Genomic DNA, 23,157 nt, shown 5'->3' on the forward strand with positions numbered 1-23,157 from the left:
TCTGCTTGATCAAGACGCCATCAGATCATTGCATTAAAATGTTGTTTCATTGTGGTGGCACCCTGGTTCTTATGTGAGACTACACTGTTGTTCCAATAAAAAGACACAAGCATTTACTGGCTAGAAAATAGAATGACTAAACGGAGAACGGAAAAATCAACATCTCACATCCTTTAAGACATTTATCTTTAATGCCAGTATTTTTTTCGTTTTCTTCTTTTTTTTTTGGTATATTTCCTGCGGGAGATGTTTAACAACTACCAAAAGGGAATTGCCTTTTTCGTTTTTTCCTTCTTTACAACTGCACTTGTCTTGGCAAAAAAATGAAACAAAAAACAAAAAAAAAAAAAAAAAAGAAATAAGAAAAAAAAATGAAAATAAATAAATAAAACTACGAGGAGGAGGAGAATACAAGAACTGTGAATATTTTTTGTAAATATTGTAACAAGTAATTTAAACGTTTTCACTTTTTGTTGGCGTGGCGAGAAGAGGAAGAAATGTTGCCGTTGAAACGAATTTTAGATTCCCTACTTTCTATTAAAACCAGTAAGGAAAGTTGTAAAATCGGACAGGGCTGACCTTTACCACTTTGGTTCCTTCGAAGGAACATACTCATGCCTTTCTGCAACCTATGATACATTTTATTTCATTTGGGCTTCAAGACGCAATTTGATACGTTGTGCAAAATTTCGTGTTAATCGGAGAAATATTATGATTTTGGTGCACCATTTATATAAAATCGGACGAATATATATGTATATGAGGGAGCTATATCGAAATCTGAACACATCATTCTAGACTCAATTCAGTACGCTATGCCAAATTTCGAGCAAATCGAAGGATATATAGGGACTTTGGTGCACCATTTACACAAAATCGGACCAAAATATATATGGAAGCTATATCTAAATCTGAATCGATTTTCCCGAAACTCACCACTCATCATCCTATACTCAATTCAGTCCGATATTCCAAATTTCGTGCAAATCGAAGGATATTTAGGGACTTTGGTGCACTATTTACCTAAAATCGGGCGTAAGTATATATGTGAGCTATATCTAAATCTGAACCGATTTTCACGAAACTTACCAGTCATAATTCTAGACTTAATTCAGTGCGCTATGCCAAATTTCGTGCGAATTGAATGATATATGGGGACTTTGGTGCACTATTTATCTAAAATCGGACGAAAATATATATGGGAGCTATATCTAAATCTGAACCGATTTTCACAAAATTTAACACACGTCGTTGTAGTCTTAATTCATATCGATATGCCAAATTTCGTGCAAATCGAAAGATATATAGGGACTTTGGTGCACCAATTCTATAAAATCGGAAGAAAATATATGTGGGAGCTATATCTTAATCTGAACCGATTTTCACAAATCTTAACACACATCATTCTGGAACTAATTCAGTACGCTATGGCAAATTTCGTGCAAATCGAAGGATATATAGGCACTTTGGTGCATCATTTACATAAAATCCGACGAAAATATATATGGGACCTATATCTAAATCTAAAGCGATTTTCACGAAACTTAGCACACACCATTCTAGGCTCAATTCAGTACGCTATGCCAAATTTCGTGCAAATCGAAAGTTATATAGGGACTTTGGTGCCCCATTTACCTTAAATCGGACGAAAATATCTATGGGAGCTATATCTAAATCTGAACCGATTTTCACGAAACTTAACACACATTTTTCTAGACTAAATTTATTACGCTATGCCAAATTTCGTGCAAGTCGAAGAACTTTTATGCACTATTTACCTTAAATCGGACGAAAATATATATGGGAGCTATATGTAAATCTGAACCGATTTTTCCCAATTTCAGTAGGGTTTGTATTTTTAATATCCTCGCTTTAGTAAATCATCAAAAAATATTTTTAAAGATACACTTCCGTAAATTTAAAATATTTTGAAAAAAATACATTTTTTTTCGGTAAGTCCTCAATGTCCTTCAAAAATACACGCTCCGATAAATCCCAAAAAAACTTGTTAAACTGTTTTTGTACCACCTCGAATTGTTTTCTTTAAATTTGCTTATCCTCTAAAACATAATAATTTTTATAAAAATCTACCTTTTTGTGAGGACTCTTCTAAGAGTACGCACCTTCCAATGGCATGTAGAGCATCTTCATTTCTTGATTGAGGATATAAAAAAACATTGAGGATATAAAAAATTTTATAGTTCTTTCTGTGTTATATGATTTTACGTTGAGAAGAGAGGGAGGGAGGATGGGGATAAGGAAGCTGTGAACCATAATAATAATGTGTTGCTCTGCTACGTGACAATCCCCCTTTAGTTTCATTTCATTTGACTTCGATTTTTGTAGTTTTCTTTTATTTATTTCGGACTGACTGACAAAATGACTAGCTGGCTGATGGTTTGCCAGCCCGTCTTCCTGATTCTTGGCTAGCAGCTATGGGGCCCTACTCCCCTTGTCGTGCCCTTCTTTTCCCCATCTTCGATGATTATTTCATACTACAACTTGCATGCTGCAGTTTGTGGCCCCTGCTCCTCTGCCAATCTACCTCTCCTCAAGTGGCTCTCCATTTATAGATACCTTTTGTATCTAGCTAGCTGGCTGTGGCTATATATGTATGTATGTCGTCGGTACATATGTTTATTTGTTCGGCAGCTATATAACAACGAATGTGAATATAGATTTTTTCCCTCGCTGCTGCTGCTGGTGGCTTGTGTTGTTGTTGTTATTTTATACTTTAAGGTATTTAAACTTTTTCAAGGCTATTTGATAATTTCATTTCTTATGAATATTTGTTGTTGTTGGTATTGCTGTTGATGGTGTTGTTATTGTTGTCGTTGTATTTTGACTGTTGACGTTTTTTGTTTTGCGATTTGTTTTGGCTGTGCTTTTTTATATTTTGTTTACTTTTTTATTTTATTTTTTGTTGTTGTTGCTATTTCTAGTTGTTGTGTTTATCTAAAAGATCACACATTCATGCCCACACACAGAAGCACACTCACACACCCCCCCCTTCCACACATTTAATGGCTGTGACTGCCAGCCAATAAGTGAGAGTGTTATGGCCATTTAGTATTTGTTACTAAGTCGGGTACTTGACGTTGACGATTACAACGACTAAGGGAGGGCTCAATGATCCCTAGCTGAGACCACCTCCCTCACTCTCCACAGGCCTCTCTCTTTCTCTTGCTTGCTCATTCTAATAACAAACTATACTGGTGTTCGGCTCAAACACTGTTTGTTGCCCTGCTGTTGTTATTTCAATTCCAGCAAACGACCATTATTAGTATTAATGATACAATATCAGCAACAACAACTACAACAACAACAATCGCGGCAGCAATAAAAATAATCATAATATTAGGTTATTGACACTCGTTGTTTTTATTGTTGTTGTTGGCTGTTGTGCCGCATTTGTATTTCGCAATTTCGTATTAATTCATCTTTTTTTTCGTTTTGCCCTGTCGCATTTTTAAATAATTTGTTATTGGAAAAACAATAGCAACAACAGCAACAGCGACACAACACACCCTTTAACAAAATTGTGTTGCGTTGTTGCTGTTATTATTATTTAAATTTGGTGCATATAACTACCTACCCAACTCCTCCCCACAACAACCTCCTTCTCTTTTGTTGTTGCGTTTTTGGTTGTCCGCTGTGTGACGTCACTTCCTAAAGTCAATTACATGTTTCAGTGATTCTCTTCTGGTTTTCTGGTTATTTTTGTTGTTTGCTGTTGCTTTTTTGGTGTTTCTGTTTAAAAAAAAAAAACATCAATCATTCATTATCATCATTAAATAAAAAATTATGAAGAAAAAAAAAACAGCAACAAAATATGAAAATGAACGAAAAGTGGCAACAACAACATAGCCGCATCAAATTAAATTAAGCCACATCATGTATGAAGGTTAGTTGGTTTGGTATAGGGTTGATGGTAATTTGGTGGCCAGTGGCAAAATATTTCAGATTTCTGCAAAATTGTTGTTGTTGTTGTTGCAATGACTAATTCATAGAGGAAGAGGGATGTTTAAATGAATTACGGCATATGTGTAATACGTGAATTCCAATAGGGTAACAAAAAATAAAATCTAAAAATAGAAGGCGTGGATTTTTTAAAAATATTTTTTAAATGATCTACACAAGGCGTGGATTTTTTAAAAATATTTTTAAAGGATCTACACAAGGCGTGGATTTTTTTTAAAAATATTTTTTGAAAGACTCTCAAAGGCGTGGATTTTTTTAAAAATATTTTTTGAAAGATCTACACAAGGCGCGGATTTAAAAAAAAATGAAAAATCCAAGGCATGGATTTTTTTAAAATATTTTTTGAAAGATCTACACAAGGCGCGGATTTAAAAAAAAAAAATGAAAAATCCAAGGCATGGATTTTTTTAAAATATTTTTTGAAAGATCTACACAAGGCGTGGATTTTTTTAAAAATATTTTTTGAAGGATCTACACAAGGCGTGGATTTTTTTAAAAATGTTTTTAAGGGATCTACTCAAGGCGTGGATTTTTTTACAAATATTTTTTGAAGGATATACACAAGGCTTGGTTTTTTATACCCTTCACCACACTGTGGTACAGGGTATTATGTCTTTGTGCGTATGTTTGTAACAGGCAAAAATAATCGAGATTCTCAAAAGGAACCATGAGTCCCTTTTGAGAATATGCATAGAATCACTTTCTGAGTCGATTTATGCATGTCCGTCCGTCTGTCCATATTAAATTGTAAACAAATTACAGGTCGCATTTTTGATTCGAATTGGATGAAATTTGGCACAGCTCAATTATTTGGTCCCAGAACGAACCCTATTGAAATTGAGAAAAATCGGTTCAGATTTAGATATAGCTCCCATATATATTTTCGTCTGATTTAATGTAAATGGTCCATCAAAGTCCCTATATATCTTTCGATTTGCACGAAATTTGGCACAGCGTACTGAATTGAGCCTAAACTGATGTGTGTTAAGTTTCCTGAAAATCGGTTCAGATTTAGATATAGCTCCCATATGTATTTTCGTCCGATTTTATGTAAATGGTTCACCAAAGTCCCTATATATCTTTCGATTTGCACGAAATTTGGCACAGAGTACTGAATTAAGTCTAGAATGATATGCGCTAAGTTTCCTGAAAATCGGTTCAGATTTAGATACAGCTCCATATATATTTAGCTTCCATATATATTTTCGTCCGATTTAATGTAAATGGTGCACCATAGCCCCATATATCTTTCGATTTGCACGAAATTTGGCACAGCGTACTGAATTAAGTATAGAATGATATGCGCTAAGTTTCGTGATATCGGTTCAGATTTAGATATAGCTCCCATATATATTTTCGTCCGATTTAATGTAAATGGTCCACCAAAGTCCCTATTTATCTTTCGATTTGCACGAAATTTGGCATAGCGTAATTAATTATGTCAAGAGTTATGTGTGTTAAATCTGAAATCGGTTCAGATTTGGATATAGCTTCTATAACTGACCAAATGAAAAATTTAGTATTGGTTGCACAATGACATGTTTATGGATCCAGTTTCATATTACTGGTCCTTTAAAAATGCGACGTCTGTTAGGATTCATCTGTTGAATATACCCAAAGTGGTGAAGGGTATCATATAGTCGGCACGGTCCGACTTTACTACTTTCCTTACTGTTTTTTTGTTTGTTTGTACAATTTTCTAAGGCTTTGCTTTTAAAAACCCCACAGATCATTGCCAAATCATTAATCATCGTTCTGCGTCAATAACAGTACTCCAAGGAAAAATCTGACCATAATTTCCATCATCAGTTTAAGTAAAAACCCTTGTTTAAAAATATACAAGGAATATGTCATTATAAATTATTGAATGTTGATTCATGTGTGTGTGTGTGTGTTTTATATCCCTACAAATGAAATGAAAAAAAAAAACAACTGCAAAACCACAAAAATCAACGCTGTTGTCATGTTTACCGTTAAAAGACTTAACGGTTTTTTAATTTGTAAAATTATTTCCTTTTTAATTTTTTTTTTTATCGAAAAAAACAACAACCACAACATGGAGACAATTTTAAGACGCCCCGGTTAAAAGCACATAAATTTCAGGCCTTTGAGTAGAGGAATTGGAGGATGGTAGTGGAGGTGGTGTTGACAGTGGATCGATTCCGATCTTCTTATTGTCTGGTGGAATGTGTCATGTGAGCAGAAAATCGGCGGCATGTTTTATTTTTCATTATTTTTGTTTTTGTTTTTTTTTTAATTTGTTTAATTAAAACGAATACAAGTTTTGTAATGTCTTTAAACGGTATATAGTATAATATGTACCGAAGACATGTTACATATGTAACAATCAGCCAACCAACCATGCGTTGCGGCAGTTTTTTTTGTTTTCGCACATTTGTATTCCGATATTAAATTCGTTATTAACAAGATATTCTGGTCTGAACACCACCACCAACAACCCTTACCACTTCTGTTTTTTTGGGGCCAACACCAACAACATCGCCAACCACAAAATAATTACCGTTGAATTATTTTTAGCGCAGTTAGCCTGTCAGCGAGCAGAACGCCCCTTTTGATGATGAAAATTACCTCCGCCAAAAAAGTAACGAAAAAAAATTACCATAATTTAAAATTAAATTTTTTAATTTACAATTCACGGCATAATATTATTGTTGTTGTTGCTGTTATTGTTGGACATGTGAACGAGGGCATGCGTTAGTGGGCTACAAACCAAAAAAAAAAAAAAAAACCAGTAAGGAAAGTAGTAAAGTCGGACGGGGCCGACTATATGATACCCTTCACCACTTTGGGTATATTCAACAGATGAATCATAACAGACGTCGAATTTTTGAAGGACCATTAACATGAAAATGGATCCATAAACATGTCACTAAAGTTTTCATTTGGTCAGATATAGGGTTGCTTCTTACAATGGGACAAAATTATATAAAGCAATGTAAAGGAAATGTATTATAGTAACTACAGTTCATTGTACCAATTGTGTGGAAATCAGACAAACTTTGGGTCTTTAGTGCACAATTTACACACACTCGGAAGAAAAAATATATAGGAGCTATATCTAAATCTGAACCGATTTTCACGAAACTTAACACACATAATTCTAGACCTTATTCATTACGCAATACCAAATTTCGTGCAAATCGAAATATATATAGGGACTTTGGTGCAACATTTACATTAAATCGGACAAAATTATATATGGGAGCTATATCTACATCTGGGCCGATTTTCAGTAAACTTAACACACATCATTCTAGACGTAATTCATTACGATATGCCAAATTTCGTGCAAATCGAAGGATATATAGGGACTTTGGCGCACCATTTACATAAAATCGGACGAAACTATATATGGGAGCTATATCTAAATCTGGACCGATTTTCTCAAAACTTGGCAGACATCACTCTAGGCTCAACTCAGTACGTTATGCCGAATTTCGCGCAAATCGAAATATATATAGGGATTTTGGTGCACCATTTACATGAAATCGGACGAAACTATATATGGGAGCTATATCTAAATCTGGACCGATTTTCTCGAAACTTCGTAGACAACATTCTAGACTCAATTCAGTACGTTATGCCCAATTTCGTGCAAATCGAAAGATATATAGCGACTTTGGTGCACCATTTACATGAAATCGGAAGAAACTATATATGGGAGCTATATCTAAATCTGGACCGATATTCTCGAAACTTGGCAGACACCACTCGAGGCTTAATTCAGTACGTTATGCCAAATTTCGTGCAAATCGAAAGATATATAGGGACTTTGGTACGCCATTTACCAAAAATCGAGCGAAACTATATATGGGAGCTATATCTAAATCTGAACCGATTTTCACGAAACTTGGCACACATCTTTCGTGGCTCAATTCTGTACGCTATGCCAAATTTCGAGCAAATCGAAAAATTTTGAGGGTCTAAAGCCCGTAAATCGGGCAAAAATATATATGGGAGCTATATCTAAATCTGAACCGATTTTTCCCAATTTCAATAGGGTTCGTCCTTGGGCCAAACAAATGAGCTGTGCCAAATTTCATCCAAATCGGATCATAAATGCGACCTGTACTTTGTTTACAATTTAACATGGACAGACGGACAGACGGACGGACGGACGGACGGACATGCATAAATCGACCCAGAAAGTGATTCTATGCATATTCTCAAAAGGAACCATGGGTCTATCTCGATTATTTTTGCCTGTTCCAAACATATGCACAAAGACATAATACCCTGTACCACAATGTGGTGAAGGGTATAAAAACACCCAAGCAAACATCAATACGTATGTGTAATAAATGTAACACAGACACAGTGGGGATTTTTTGTAAAGGGGGGAAGGATTGAAGTTTTGGAGAAAGTATAATTTCTTTTTTTATTTTTAGTTTATAAGAAATTGTTTAATCATGTTTTTAAAATCCAGGTCTTTAAAAATGCCTCTTAGAAAATCTTTTAGAAATTTCGCAAGGAACCACTCAGTTTTTTATATGAAACCCACATTTATCAGCTGGTATATATATATATATATATAGGCATCTGGTATTCTCATTGCGTCACTGAAGACACATCATCTGACTTCTTCATTGTACTTTCCGATTATTTTATATTTTAAATTTAGAAAAAAGGGCCAATCCTCGAATTTCTCCATGTGGACTTTTACATGATATAATTACAAATAATTATATCATTTTGAATTATTCGCCCTCTCGCTCAGAAATTCTTTGCCGATTCTTAATCATGCCTTAAATCATAATCCCAATTTAGATTTTTTATTAATAATTAATTAAGGCTAATAATTCATTCTGGGTGGAATATTTAATGTGTGATTCCCAGTTTTTATTTTTAATGATGACAAGCTGGCAGGCAGATCTCCAACGAAGATATGGAAAATAACTGTAAATTGATTTAAGACCTTTCTTCGCTGGGGGAGGTATTTCAGCAGGACAAAATGAATGCCGGTGTTTTTTTCAAGCAACCCAATTTCACAACGATGTTGTAAATTTTGAATTCAAAACATTTAACATGACAAATAATTCTTAAGGATTGCAACAGCCAGCTAAACAACAACCACAACAACCTCATATTTATCTCAACGACAGCAACAAACGAAAACACCTTCCAACCAAATCTCCATTAATAAACCGACAAAAAAAACTGGGCTAAAGACAAATAACCTAACAAAATTGTGGGTATGAGTGTGTGTTTGAGTTTTTCAGTTTTGTTGTTGTTGCTGTTTTTGTAAATTTCACACAGCCAGCCTGTCAGTATTTAAAAATCCCAACCCCAGTTCACAGACGTAATGAGTCACCCACAACCACAGAACGCCGACCCCCATTTCCAAGTGCAGAGAAATGACAGTCCCGCCGCCATTGACGTTGTCAAATCCAAGTTTCTGCAGAAGTGGGGTCTTGTAATGCTCGTCGTCTTAAATATAACAAATTCGTGGAATTTTACAATAATATTGAAGTCTTTTTTGTTGCTTTGTTTTATTATAATCCTTTGAGTGATGAGGAATTTGAAAAGAAAAAACAAAGTCACAGCCTGGTACTGCACATCAAATATTTCAAATATCGATAAGTCATAAATATTTTAGAGGAGGGGGTTGGGGTAATTAAAAAAAGAAAATAAAACCAGTAAGGAATGTAAGTCGAACTGAGCCGACTATATGAAACCCTTCACCACTTGGGTATATTGTACATATGTATCCTTACAATTGTATGTCAATGTTCCCTCGATGGAAAATGCTCATGTCTTCCTGCAACCTATTATCAATTTAATTTCATTCAGGCCGATTTAGAGTCTTCTGCGCACCGTGGGACACCGCATTCTTAAAAAATGTAATCACAATCAGACACCCGTTCGAAATACATATGGAAGCTATGGCTACATCTGCATCAATTTCAACCAAACCAAATAACGTCATTCAAGTCTCAGTTTGATACGTTGTGCAAAATGTCGTGTTAATCGGACAAACATTAGGAGTTTGGTGCACCATTTATGTAAAATCGGGCGAAAATATATATGTGGGAGCTATATCTAAATCTGAACCGATTTTCCTGAAAATCATTCTAGGCTTAATTCATAACGCTGTGACAAATTTCTTGCAAATCGAAGAATATATGGGGTCTTTGGTGTACCATTTAAATTATATCGGACGAAAATATATATGGGAGCTATGTCTAAATCTGACCCGATTTTCAGGAAACTTAGCCCACATCATTCTAGGCTTAATTCAGTACGCTGTGACAAATTTCGTTGAAATCGAAAGATATTTAGGGACTTTGGTGCTCCATTTAACTTAAATCGGACGAAAATATATATGGGAGCTATATCTAAATCTGACCCGATTTTCAGGAAACTTAGCCCACATCATTCTAGGCTTAATTCAGTACGCTGTGCCAAATTTCGTTCAAATCGAAAGATATACAGGGACTTTTATGTAGCATTTACATAAAATCGGACGAAAATATATATGGTAGCTATATGGTAGCATAATTCAGTGCGCTGTGCCAAATTTCGTTCAAATCGAAAAAATATTTAGGGACTTTAGTGCACTATTTACCTAAAATCGGACGAAAATATATATATATATATATATAAATATATGGGAGCTATATCTAAATCTGAACCGATATTCACGAAACATAGCACACACCATTCTAGGCTTAATTCAGTACGCTGTGCCAAATTTCGTTCAAATTGAATGATATTTAGGGCACTATTTACCTTAATTCGGACGATAATATATATGGGAGATAAATCTAAATCTGACCCGATTTTCAGGAAACTTAGCCCACATCACTCTAGGCTTAATTCAGTACGCTGTGCCAAATTTCGTTCAAATCGAAAGATATACAGGGACTTTGATGTAGCATTTACATAAAATCGGACGAAAATATATATGGTAGCTATATCTAAATCTGACCCGATTTTCACGAAACTTGGCACACACCGTTCTAGGCATAATTCAGTGCGCTGTGCCAAATTTCGTTCAAATTGAAAAATATTTAGGGACTTTAGTGCACTATTTACCTAAAATCGGACGAAAATATATATATATATATAAATATATGGGAGCTATATCTAAATCTGAATCGATTTTTCCCAATTTCAATAGGTTTTGTCCTTGGGCCGAACATATAAGCTGTGCGAAATTTTATCCAATTCGAATCAAAAATGCGACCTTTACTTTGTTTACAATTTAACATGGACAGGCAGACGGACGGACATGCATAAGTCGACATAGAAAGTGATTCTAAGCATATTCTCAAATGGAACCAGGTGTCTATCTCGTTTCCTTTTGCCTGTTAAAACATATGCACAAAGACATAATACCCTATACCACAGTGTGGTGAAGGGTATAAATATGATTTTTTAAATATGAAGTTCCCATACAAGTTTTTTCATAGGCTTATCCAAGGCGTAGATTTTTTTTTTTTAATTTTTTCATCATCCCATATAAGGCATAGGTTTTTTAAATATATTTTTTTTCATGGCCTTATCCAAGGCGTAGATTTTTCCTAATGTTTTCTTCATCCCATATAAGGCATAGATTTTTTAAAAATATTTTTTTCATGGCCTTATTCAAGACTTCGATTTTTTTTTTAATATTTTTTCATGGCGTGAATGTTTTCAAATTTTTTATTGTTAAGGTCGCATATGAACCGTTGAGTTTTCAAACATATTAGGCTATATTAGGCTATGATTTCTATCCGCTATAAAGGACTTGGATTTTTTTTAAATATTTTTCATGCTCCTTTTTTATGTATCTTTTTTTGCATATTTTTTATTTTTCCCAATATTCCTCTTTGTAGTGGCTTGGTGCCCTTTGGGCGTATGATGTACGTCACACATCATACGCACCATGATCCCAATATATTGTATTTGCCCTCTTTATCATATTTATACCATTTTTAGTCAGTTTTTCACTACACATGGACTGGGTTTTTGTTGATTTTTTTACAAAATATTCTTGGGAAATGGCTGCCAAAGTTTTTTGAAAAAAATTCCTGAAAATCATTAAATATTCCGTGTTATTAAATGCATCATTTTTTTATTATAGAATTCCGAAAACTTCCTGGTAGGTGGCCTTCCACAGAACAAGAAAATTCCACTAAACGTCTGCCTAATGGCGTTCTATTTAAGATCTCGACCAAAAGAAAAATTGCGTTTTTATTATTTTGATGGAAGCAAAAAAAAAAAAAAAACACACACACATTTATTTTAAATGCAATATTTTTTGTTGTTGTTATTCTTTTTCTCCTCCTTTTGGCTTTCATCACCTGTTTATTTATTTAAATTGCTAAAAAAATAAAACAAAACAAAATACAAATTGTTGTATTTGATTTCATTAATGAATGAAGTCAATGGCCTCAAGGCGGAGGAAGAGGCCTTCATGCCACTACCACCTCCAAAAGGACATTAACCTGCAGGTGTGTCAAGAATTTCGAAACCCCAAAAATAGCTACGGAAAAAGGAAATGTGTGACATAAAAAAAATTAAAAAAAATCCAACAGATCAATGATTTGTAATTATATTGAAAATAATTAAAAAAAAAATTAAAATAAAAAAAAAATGAAATTCTCTTGGGTTGAAAGTCCGGAGCTTGAGGTTTAAATGATTTATTGATTTTTATCTATAACATGAATGAGTGTGCATGATTCACATTTGTGGAGGGGAGGGCGATTGTGGCTTTGTATTTCATCATATTCTGCGGCCTGAGAAATGAAAATGACAAATTTCATGATCTGCTGATAATTTTTTTTTATTGAAATAAATCTTCATTTCATGTCACGCCATGGTGACAGTTTAGGAATTTTTCAACCCCCTTATAAAGAGAATTTTTTCCCACTTTTTTCTCATGAAAAACTCGACGACTCATCACCATTTATTTTGTGGAAAATTTATATTTTTCCTGGTTTTTGGATGGTGATAAATTTCCATTGACTAAAACAGTCAGAGGGAGGCATACAATTGCACCATTTCACTCCTGCTCTCACTCTAGGCGAGCCATGGGGTCCATTTGAAAACTCACTGCCTCTTAGACGGCCGGCCTGGCACACTTGATCAGCCTGAACATTTCCTTACAGGTGCCATTTGTTTTCAATATCCAAGTAAGACCCCTAGTCGCTGTCATTGCCGCCTCGGAAAACATATGTCAACCACCCACTAAAAGTAATGACCATGTCTCGCGGATTTTTTTTTTTCGTTTGCCATTCTGAGAATGTAAAATATACACTCTGGCGCAAAAGTATAATGTCTTTGGAAATAAGTAGCAGAGACAGCAGCAAAAAATATATATATTAATTGACAGATTTCTTATTATGTGTTGCTGGTGTTGTTGCATTTGTTGTTAAGCTGTCGCCAGTGATGCTGTCAAGTTTTTTTTCGTATTGTCGGCACATTGTGTGAATAAACACCATCGAAGTAGGGGGGCTGCTCTACAACACATTGCCTCACGATCAGCCACGACGACAACGGCCTTTTAATTTGTAATAGAGGAGGAAATTATTTACATAGCTACACACTCTCACACACACACACATATTTATGGCCATATTGATTGTGGTGTGTGGGATAGGTGCAGGAGGAGGACAAGCTGTGTGCAAGATGCACTTAAAATCGTGATGAGGTGAACAATCCGCATAGCCCACCCTCCCCCTAACCATCATCATATCTCCCAACTGACAGCAGTGTACTAGGTCTGGACATGTTGTTTTTACGCTTCTGATTCTGTTGCTGCTGCTTCTTCTTCTTCCTCTTCTACATATATATTTTATACACGGCACAATACATTTGGTTATTGCGTATTTTGTCGTTGTTATTGGTGTTGTTGCTGTTTGCTTTTTGGTTCTCTTTAGGCACGCTTTATTAATTTAGTTAGTAGAATGGATTTAGTCAAGCATCCGAAGCGGATTTTTTTTTTGAGGTATGAAACAAATGACACACCCTTTTTTATATAAGAAAAAAGAAATATATATGTATATTATAAACTTCCGTATATGGAAACTTTACAGAAGGTTTCTGTTCCAAAAATACTTTGAAATTTGGTGGCGTATACGTTATGGCAGTAGTCATACGCTGGATATTTTACAACTCTTAAACTTATCTAAATAGTATATCTCAGAAGTTCTAAAAATATATCTTCAGGCTATGGAAGACTTTTAGAAAAATTGCCAAAGAAAGGAATATTTAGAAGACTTTTAGAAAAAATATTTTAAATTTCGGAAATTCGACGCTGGCCATTTGAGAAGGGTTCTTATCAAATTCGAAGATATCAGAAGTTTAAATAACTAAAAAAGGATCTTTAAAAATATGTCTTTTTAACTGTTAATCATTAGTGGCGTATGCGGTATGTTAGTAATCATACGTATGACATTTAACAAAAATTTATTTTTTTGTCATATATTGAAAATCGGAAGACCTTCAAAAAGGTGTCTATGGAACATATAGAATAAAATATATGGAAAATTGGGTGGAGCATAATCATTCGCCAAATTTATTAAGCCAAATTAGTGTATTTTTTTATATACAAGATTATATAAAAACCAGTAAGAAAAGTAGTAAAGTCGGACGGGGCCAACTATATGATACCCCTCACCACTTTGGGTATATTCAATAGATGAATCCTAACAGACGTCGCATTTTTAAAGGACCACTAAAATGAAATTGGATCCATAAACATGTCATTCTGCAACCGATATTAAATTTTTCTTTTTGTCAGATATAGAAGCTATATCTAAATCTGAGCCGATTTTCAGGAAACTAAAAACACACATCACTCTAGACCTAATTCATTACGCTGTGCCAAATTTCGTGCAAATCGAAAGATATGTAGAGACTTCGGTGAATCATTTACATTAAATCGGACGAAAATATATATGATAGCTATATCTAAATCTGCTCCGATTTTCAGGAAACTTAGCACACATCAGTCTAGACCTAATTCATTATGCTGTGCCAAATTTCGTGCAAATCGAGAGATATATAGGGACTTTGGTGTACCATTTACTTAAAATCGGACGAAACTATGTATGGGAGCTATATCTAAATCGAGACCGATTTTCTCGAATCTTGGCAGACATCAATCTAGGCTCATTCCGGTACTTTGTGCCAAATTTCGTGCAAATCGAAAGATATATAGAGAGATTGGTGCACGATTTACATAAAATCGGACGAAACTATATATGAGAGCTATATCTAAATCTGGACCGATTTTCACGAAACTTGGCAGGCATAATTTTAGGCTGAATTCAGTACGTTAAGCGAAATTTCGTGCAAATCGAAAGATATATAGAGAGATTGGTGCACGATTTACATAAAATCGGACGAAACTATATATGAGAGCTATATCTAAATCTGGACCGATTTTCACGAAACTTGGCAGGCATAATTTTAGGCTGAATTCAGTACGTTAAGTGAAATTTCGTGCAAATCGAAAGATATATAAGGACATTGGTGCACCATTTACCTGAAATCGGACGAAAATGTATATGGAAGCTATATGTAAATCTGAACCGATTTTTCCCAATTTCAATAGGGTGCGTCCTTGGGCCAAATAAGTGGCCTATGCCAAATTTCATCCATGTCGGATCATAAAAAAAAATACATGGATGGACGGACGGACAAAGGGACATGCGTTAATCGACTCAGAAAGTGATTCTATGCATATTTTCAAGAGGAACTATTCCTTTCCTTTTGCCTGTTGCAAACATATGCACAACGACACCCAGTACCACAGTGTGGTGAAGGGTATAATAATTTTTTTAAATATTTGAAAAAAATCCACGCGTCATAATGGATCTTAAACATTTTTTTTAAAAATTCACGCCTTGTGTGAGTCCCTGAAAAAATATTTTAAAAAATCCACGACTTGCATGACTTAAAAAATACTTTAAATATAGCAAAATAAAATTTATTTTAAAATATCCAAGCCCCTATAACGGACATTAAGATATATTTTTAATAAAAATCTACGCCTTATATATGAGTTAAAAAAAATGTCTTAAAAATTTTATTTAAAATTCGATTCTCATGATCGTGCCTCTTGTGCCTTTAAATCTATTGACACTGTGGCGTATTAATAGCGACATATATAATACGTCATGGTGTACCAAAGAAAATCTATAATATTTCCTATTTTTTTTTTAATATTTACATTTTTTTTAAACAAGAAGTTACTTTTTTAATGCGATTTACATTGAAAATAACCCTTCTATTTGTATAATATAGAAAATTATAAACAAATGTTTTTGTTTTCTTTTGCCTTATCATCAAACACCTTAATACCATATCATACAAAAAAAAAATCGTACCCAATAATCTCTAAACATTTATCTCTCTATACTGTATACGAATGTATGCCCATTTGTTATACCCTTTTTTTGCTACCCCACCGATTCTGGTGCATCTATTTTTTCATTTGAACTTGAGTTCAAGGCCTTTTGTTGTTGTTACCAGACTGCTGCTGGATTGCAACTTGAAATCAAGGCCTTTTATTTAATGGCTGGTCTGTTGGTCGGACTGTCTGTCCCTGTCCCTGCCTCCGTTCTCGGTTGTTGTTGTTGCAGATCGTTTGCAATTATCTCGCGCCTGATTATTTACAAAATTCATTTATAAATATTTAACAGGAAAATAATAAAAATGTGTGTGTGTTGTGTTTCTGATCTGTGTATTTTTTTTTCTATAAACAAATCGAGCATATTTATATTATATGTACATATGTATGTATATATTATTATATTTTTTCAATATGGATATTTTTTCCATACTTGCCCAATCATCATCGGCAAAAATCCACCAATCATTACCATATCGCAAATATTGATAAAAAAAAAACGAAATAAAATTGCACTCGTCAATATGCACTTGTCGTTGCTGATTTCTAAGTTTAATGACTGATTAGGAGAACAACCACTGTGAGGGAAACAGAGAGTGAGAGCGGTAGTGTTAGGGAATGAGAAGTGTTTACCATAAATTAAAATGGGGCTCCAAAAATATGCACAAAATCAATGACCTAAAATGGCCATCAATCAAACAACCAGTCAACAGGCTCTGCGCGCCTCTCAACCAACCACCACCCTCGTCAACAGGCTCTGCGCGCCTCTCAACCAACCTCCACCCTCCTCTCCCCTATCTCCCTCCCTGCATTTGTAATGTAAATTTCATCACAAGTTAATGACATTTTATTAATATTTTCATATTATTTTGCTGGCTGTTGTTGTTGTTGTTTTTATTGTTGTTAGTCAATAATATTTAAATACATTTTGTAAAAATGCATAACAACCAACCGCCCAACTGTTTACCTAACAATGGAAGTTTAAAGACCCCGGTGTGTAGGCTTCAATGAAAAAACTGCAGTGTCTGCTTTTTCGTTTTCGTTGGTGTTGTTGTATTTTTAACATCTGGAAAACACAGATTGTAATATTTTGGATTGGGGGAGACGAATTGGGAGTAACAGGGGAACGATTTGTGGTATTGAGTAACTTACCTCCAAATTATCTTTTACAATGAACACAAAAAAAAACGGAAAATGTAAAGACTTTTTTTTATTGCTAACAACCCCAAAAAAATGAGGCCACTGCTTTTATTTTATTTTTATTTTTTTGTTCCGTTGTGGTGTTGTAATTCATTGCGTCAATTGATAACCTAGATAATGCGAATTACATTAAGTGTATCAGTTACCAGATGTTCACCGAAAATAAAAAATGTGAAATAAAAAAGACGAGGCGAAAAAATTAAAACCAATTTAAATCAGTTTAATGAGATGCAGCACCTAAATTGTTGTATGTTAAAAAAGCAACAACAACAACAAAAATACATTATAATAAAATATGTTATCAATTTTTTTTTTAAATTCGATTGGTGGTTTTTATTTTTTTTTTTAATTGTGGAGGTTATATTTAAAAAAATCAAATCAAATTAAAAATAAATCGAAAGATGAAGGTAAGAAGAAATTATAATTCTTAAAATTAGGGCAAATGAAAAATAAAAAAAAAAATAATTTTTAAAGTAGGAATTTCCTCTAAAATAATCCAAATAAAATCAAAAATTTTAATACACAAAAATACGTAATAAATTCATGCTCATATTTTATTTAAAAAAAATATATATTTTTTTTATTTACAAAATTCCATTATTTTCTAAAAATAAAGAAAAATGTATAGCTGGGCGTATTAGTAACGACAGATATCATACGCCCCTGAGTACCCAAAACTAATATTGCCATATTATCAAATTTCATATACGACGTCTTATATGGGAGCTTGGAAATATTTAACAAAAAAAATCCTCGACTTATGCGAGTCCTTGAAAAATATTTAAAAAAATCACTCTTTATACTGGAGCCTGAAAAATATTAAAAAAGCTTGAAAAATATTTAAAAATCTTCGCTTGATATAAGAGCATGAAAAAAATATTTTTAAAAATCCGCGCTTTATATAAAAACTTCAAAAACATATTTTTATATCAGTGAGCGAAGCAGTATAGTCGGACGGGCCGACCATACGATACCCTACAACTACCACGGAACTCAAACTTTCTGTGGATTTTTATTTCGAGCCTGTGTAATATTTCGTGATATTTGCACCCTCTTGTCTGATTCGAGGTAAACAGTACCTCTTCCTTACATTGACATATTTTCCAAATATTACGTGTATTCAGTACAGCTATTGTCCAGATTCCCTTCACCGTGGGTTATGTTGTGATGTTCGGCTTTCATTTGTAGCCTATAGATTGAATCGAAGACAAAAAAACATAAAAAAATAAGTTTTCGGTCCACTTTCCGCCATCTAGTGTGGTAATGGGTTACTAAATAATATATGAATATGTAAGCACCTGTAAATATTTAAGTGTAACTCCCAAATCCGAGTACATACGACAATATAATTGGTATCAATATAAGGATCAACCACTCCAATTGGATATACTATCAACTTCTCGGATCTGTGTTCTTCAGGAGTAAATATATACGGTTGTTATTTTTTACACCAAAGCCAAGGCCCATTTGACCCGCTAAATATTGACCGATCTTTATCAAAACAGGCATGCTTATTCTTTGGCTCGATACCCTTCTCCATGTTTGGGCCATAATTGCGGCCTCTGGAGCGACCAGATAATCAGACAATAATAAAGTTTTTGGTCCATTTCATCCCCTAAATATTAACCGATCTTTACCAAAAACAATAGGGGTCTTCATTGGCCAGAACCCACCCTATATGCAAAATTTGGCGAAGATTGGTCCATAACTGTGGTCTGTATCGTGTTTACAAATTATAATGGACAGGCGGACGGACACACATTTTTAGATCGACTCAGCTAATCGAGATATGACGATCGGTATATTTAAAGGTGGGTCTAGGACCAATATTTCGCGGCGTTACAAACTTTTGGGGCTGCACAAAGCTATAATACCCTGGCAACATAGTTGTGTAGGGTATAAAAATCCACACCTTATGTGAATATGTGAAAACTATTTTTAAGAAATGCGTAGTTGGAGTCCTTGAAAATATATTTCATTTTATTGGAGCTTGAAAAATATTAAAAAAATATCCATGCTTTATATAGGACATGGGAAAAATATTTTTTTTATAAAAATTCACACCTTATAAAAGAGCTTGAAAATATGTTTTAAAAATCCAAAACTTATATAGGAACTTGAAGAATATATTTAAAAAAAAATCCAAGCCTTATATAGGAGCTAAAAATAATATAAACTATTCAACAGCTTCGTATATGAAAAAATATTACTTAGGAACATTGTGACGTATTAGTAGCGATACACATCATACGCCCAGAAGTACCAAAGTCAATATTTCCATTATATTGTAGATTTTAATTCTTCATAAAATTTTTAAATAAAAATTGTGGTTCTGTGGTTCTCCTTTTCAGATATTATGAACACAGTGGCGTATTAGTAGCGACATTCATAATACGACCTTGGGTATAAAAGATACTTTTAGGGTTTTTTTTATATGGCGACAATTCTTAATGAGAGATTTAAAAAATTTAGCTTTTTTTAAAATGTGGATTAAAAAAAATAATTTGTAGGGTACTCTAAAAGGCGCGGAATTTTTTTTTTATATATATTTCGGAGGTTCCACACAAGGTATAAATTTTTAAAAAATATTTCTTGGATGATTTAAAATATTTTTTAATATAGTTTTTTTATTCCTACGACTTGCACTTAAAATTTGAAAATTGCATTGCAGCATTTGACACTGAAGTATTTGTTTGTTTATTTATTTTTTATTTCTTCGTGGAGGTCAATGAACCAACTTTCATCGGGCGTAATCTTATCATAAGCTTTTGGCGTGTGTGTGTCTGTGTATATATACAATTTTATTATTATTTTTATTAATTATTATACATTGTATATTTTTTTTAGAACATACAAACATACATTTAGGTACAAAATTATACACTTGAGAATTTCTCTAATGATTTCCATGTGATAGGGTAGATATTTGTTTACCTGTCTCTAACAAAATGCATGGGTGTGTGTGCAATGATGCACAAATATATAGATTTTTTTTGTTGCAATAACATCTATAACTTTCTCAGAAGTTTGTGGAAATTGCAGAAGGTGGTGTATGTGCCTATGTGTGTATATAATCTTTTTTTGCGGGCGATACAAGCGTATGCCGAAAAAATAACAACAAATATTAATAATGAGATAACATTCTAAATATACTTAAAAATATACACAAACGACGTCAAATGAAATTTTTCGGAACGCCAGAAAAAAATATTTGTTCTTGAACTTGAGTCCAATGACCTCGACACAAATACCCAAATAAATTTGTTTGCGAAGGTGTGTGTGTGTGTTTGAGTGCTAGAAAAGCGTAATCTAACACAGAAAAAAAATATGAAGGAGGGAGGGGTATTAATTTGGGCGAAATGGAATTGTGTTAATTTTTGGGGTGTAGGAAGCGGGGCTTAATTTTTTTAAATACTTGAAAATTGATTTTATTTTTATTTTTTAATTGAGAATTGTTTGATTATTTCGCTAAGCAAATTTTATTAATTTTTTTTGTGCAAAAAATATTTACGTTTTTCTTCTCTTCTTCTTCTTCTTTGCAGACCAAAAAACACTCCCCCGGCCACATCAAACGACCCATGAACGCCTTTATGGTCTGGAGCCAAATGGAACGTCGCAAAATCTGCGAAAAGACCCCCGATCTCCATAATGCCGAAATTTCCAAAGAATTAGGACGCCGCTGGCAACTCCTGAGCAAGGAGGAGAAACAACCCTATATCATGGAGGCTGAGAAGTTACGCAAATTGCATATGATTGAATATCCCAATTATAAATATAGGCCACAAAAGAAATTGGCCCGTGCCAATTCATCATCATCCTCAGGTAAACCAAATGGTGGGGGTCAGGAGGAGGGTGGGGAATTAAATTCCTCTTCCTCTTCGACAGCCTCGCAAAAAAGTCAACAAAGCAATAACTCCAGCTCAAAGCCGGGGCGTAAGGGTAAACGAACTGCTTCCAATAGTAATAGCAACAACAACAACAATACTAATCAATATAACAACAACAATGTGGGGGGTCCTGGTACCCCTCCGTATAAAAAACAACGCCATAATAGCTGTAAATCCTTGAATATGAGCACCACCACCGATTATGAGGACGATGATGACATGCTAATGGGCAGCAGCACACCCTCTTCGATCCATAATGCCAACACTCCCACCACCAGCCATCATTTGGACATAGGCAGTAGCTATTTAAATGCCACCAGCGGAGGTGATTACCAGCTACACACCACCGCCACCTCATCCTATTTCCCCAGCAATGCCTCGGATGATTTAAATTCCAGTGGCCTACAAAGATTACCCACCCTCCAGCCGGGCCTAACCACGGGCACTCTGCACTTTAAGACCGACGATGATGATGATGATGCGGACGTTAATTTTCCCAAATTTATTGCCGATTTAGATGATAGCGATTCTTGCGATTTACAGAATTCCTATCAGCATCACCATGGCATTGTCAACAATGATGCCAATTTACATCCTGCCAGTCAACAGCAACACCAATCAGCAAATCTTGATTCTCTGCAGTATTCCGATATGAAATTTGCCAATTTCTATTGCAATGATTTGGCCAGTGCCAACAACAACAACACATCAATGAACTGTGATTTAATAAGGCTGGAGGAGGAGGGGGCCCAGGAGCAGCAGCAGCAGCATAGCTACACCATATTGGGTTGTAACAATGGCTGTGACTCAAATCAGCAGCAGCAGCAACAACACAATTTACAACAACACCAAATGCAACAGCAGCAGCAACAACAACAATCGTTGTTTAATTTAACACCCCAACGCACCGTTACCATGAACATTGAAATACTCAATGGCCATAACAGCAGCAGCAGCAACAACAACATTAAAAATGAAAACGTCACATTCCATCTGGACAACAACAACCACCAACAACACCAGCACCACCACCCCCACAACACAGCTGCTTTCATCTCCAACAACTCAACAACAACATCGATCTCTACCCCACCATCCATTATCATACCCTCGTGCGGAACCGATGATTGCTGCAACAACGCCAACGTCATGCTTAACGGTGGCTCACCCCACTCCCCCCAACTGGTGGGCATTTGCGGTCATTCACCCTCACTCGTCAATACCTCGGTGGTGGAGGCCAGCATCTGTTCATTTAATCCGGATCACTGTGATACCAGCGTATCTCTGGAAACCCTAACAACCGCGACCAATGATCTCAGCAGTTATTTAAATGTTGTCGATGCGAATAATCATCATCATCATCGATCGCTGTTCGATTTTACTCACGATGATTTGCCGCCATCACAATCGATCAACAGCCATTTAGAGTTTACACATCCCAACACCCAGCAATCGTGGACACTGTAAATGTCACTGTCATGTCATGCCCGTCACACCCACCCACTCAACTCAACTCACTCATCCTTATTAGTGGAAAAATTAAAAACATCAACAAATGTAAGAGAATTATTTTATAAGCCACAGAGTTTGGTTTGGTTCTCTTTGTTACTTAGTTTTGGAGTTTATTCCCCACCCCACCGATATAAGGTAATAATGCCACAAGGTGGGAGGGACGGAATAATAATCTGCAAAATCAACAAGTAACAAATTTCCCAGCTCTGTTTGTAG

General features: G+C 34.7%; 1 protein-coding gene across 1 annotated transcript in view; it reads left to right on the forward strand.

Moving 5' to 3' along the window:
• LOC133332439 (uncharacterized) overlaps positions 1 to 22,896 on the forward strand; it is a 50,236-nt gene extending 27,340 nt beyond the window's left edge. The window contains exons 3-5 of the mRNA XM_061540840.1: positions 21,085 to 21,467; positions 21,597 to 22,176; positions 22,291 to 22,896. Of these exons, the coding sequence (XP_061396824.1) occupies positions 21,085 to 21,467; positions 21,597 to 22,176; positions 22,291 to 22,896 (1,569 nt within the window). The remainder of the gene's footprint in view (positions 1 to 21,084; positions 21,468 to 21,596; positions 22,177 to 22,290) is intronic.
• The last annotated feature ends 261 nt before the right edge of the window (positions 22,897 to 23,157 follow it).

This window comes from Musca vetustissima, unplaced genomic scaffold (genome assembly GCF_032173495.1).
Source record: "Musca vetustissima isolate MV318-11 ecotype Yass unplaced genomic scaffold, APGP_CSIRO_Mvet_v1 utg698, whole genome shotgun sequence".
NCBI classification, from domain to species: domain Eukaryota; kingdom Metazoa; phylum Arthropoda; class Insecta; order Diptera; family Muscidae; genus Musca; species Musca vetustissima.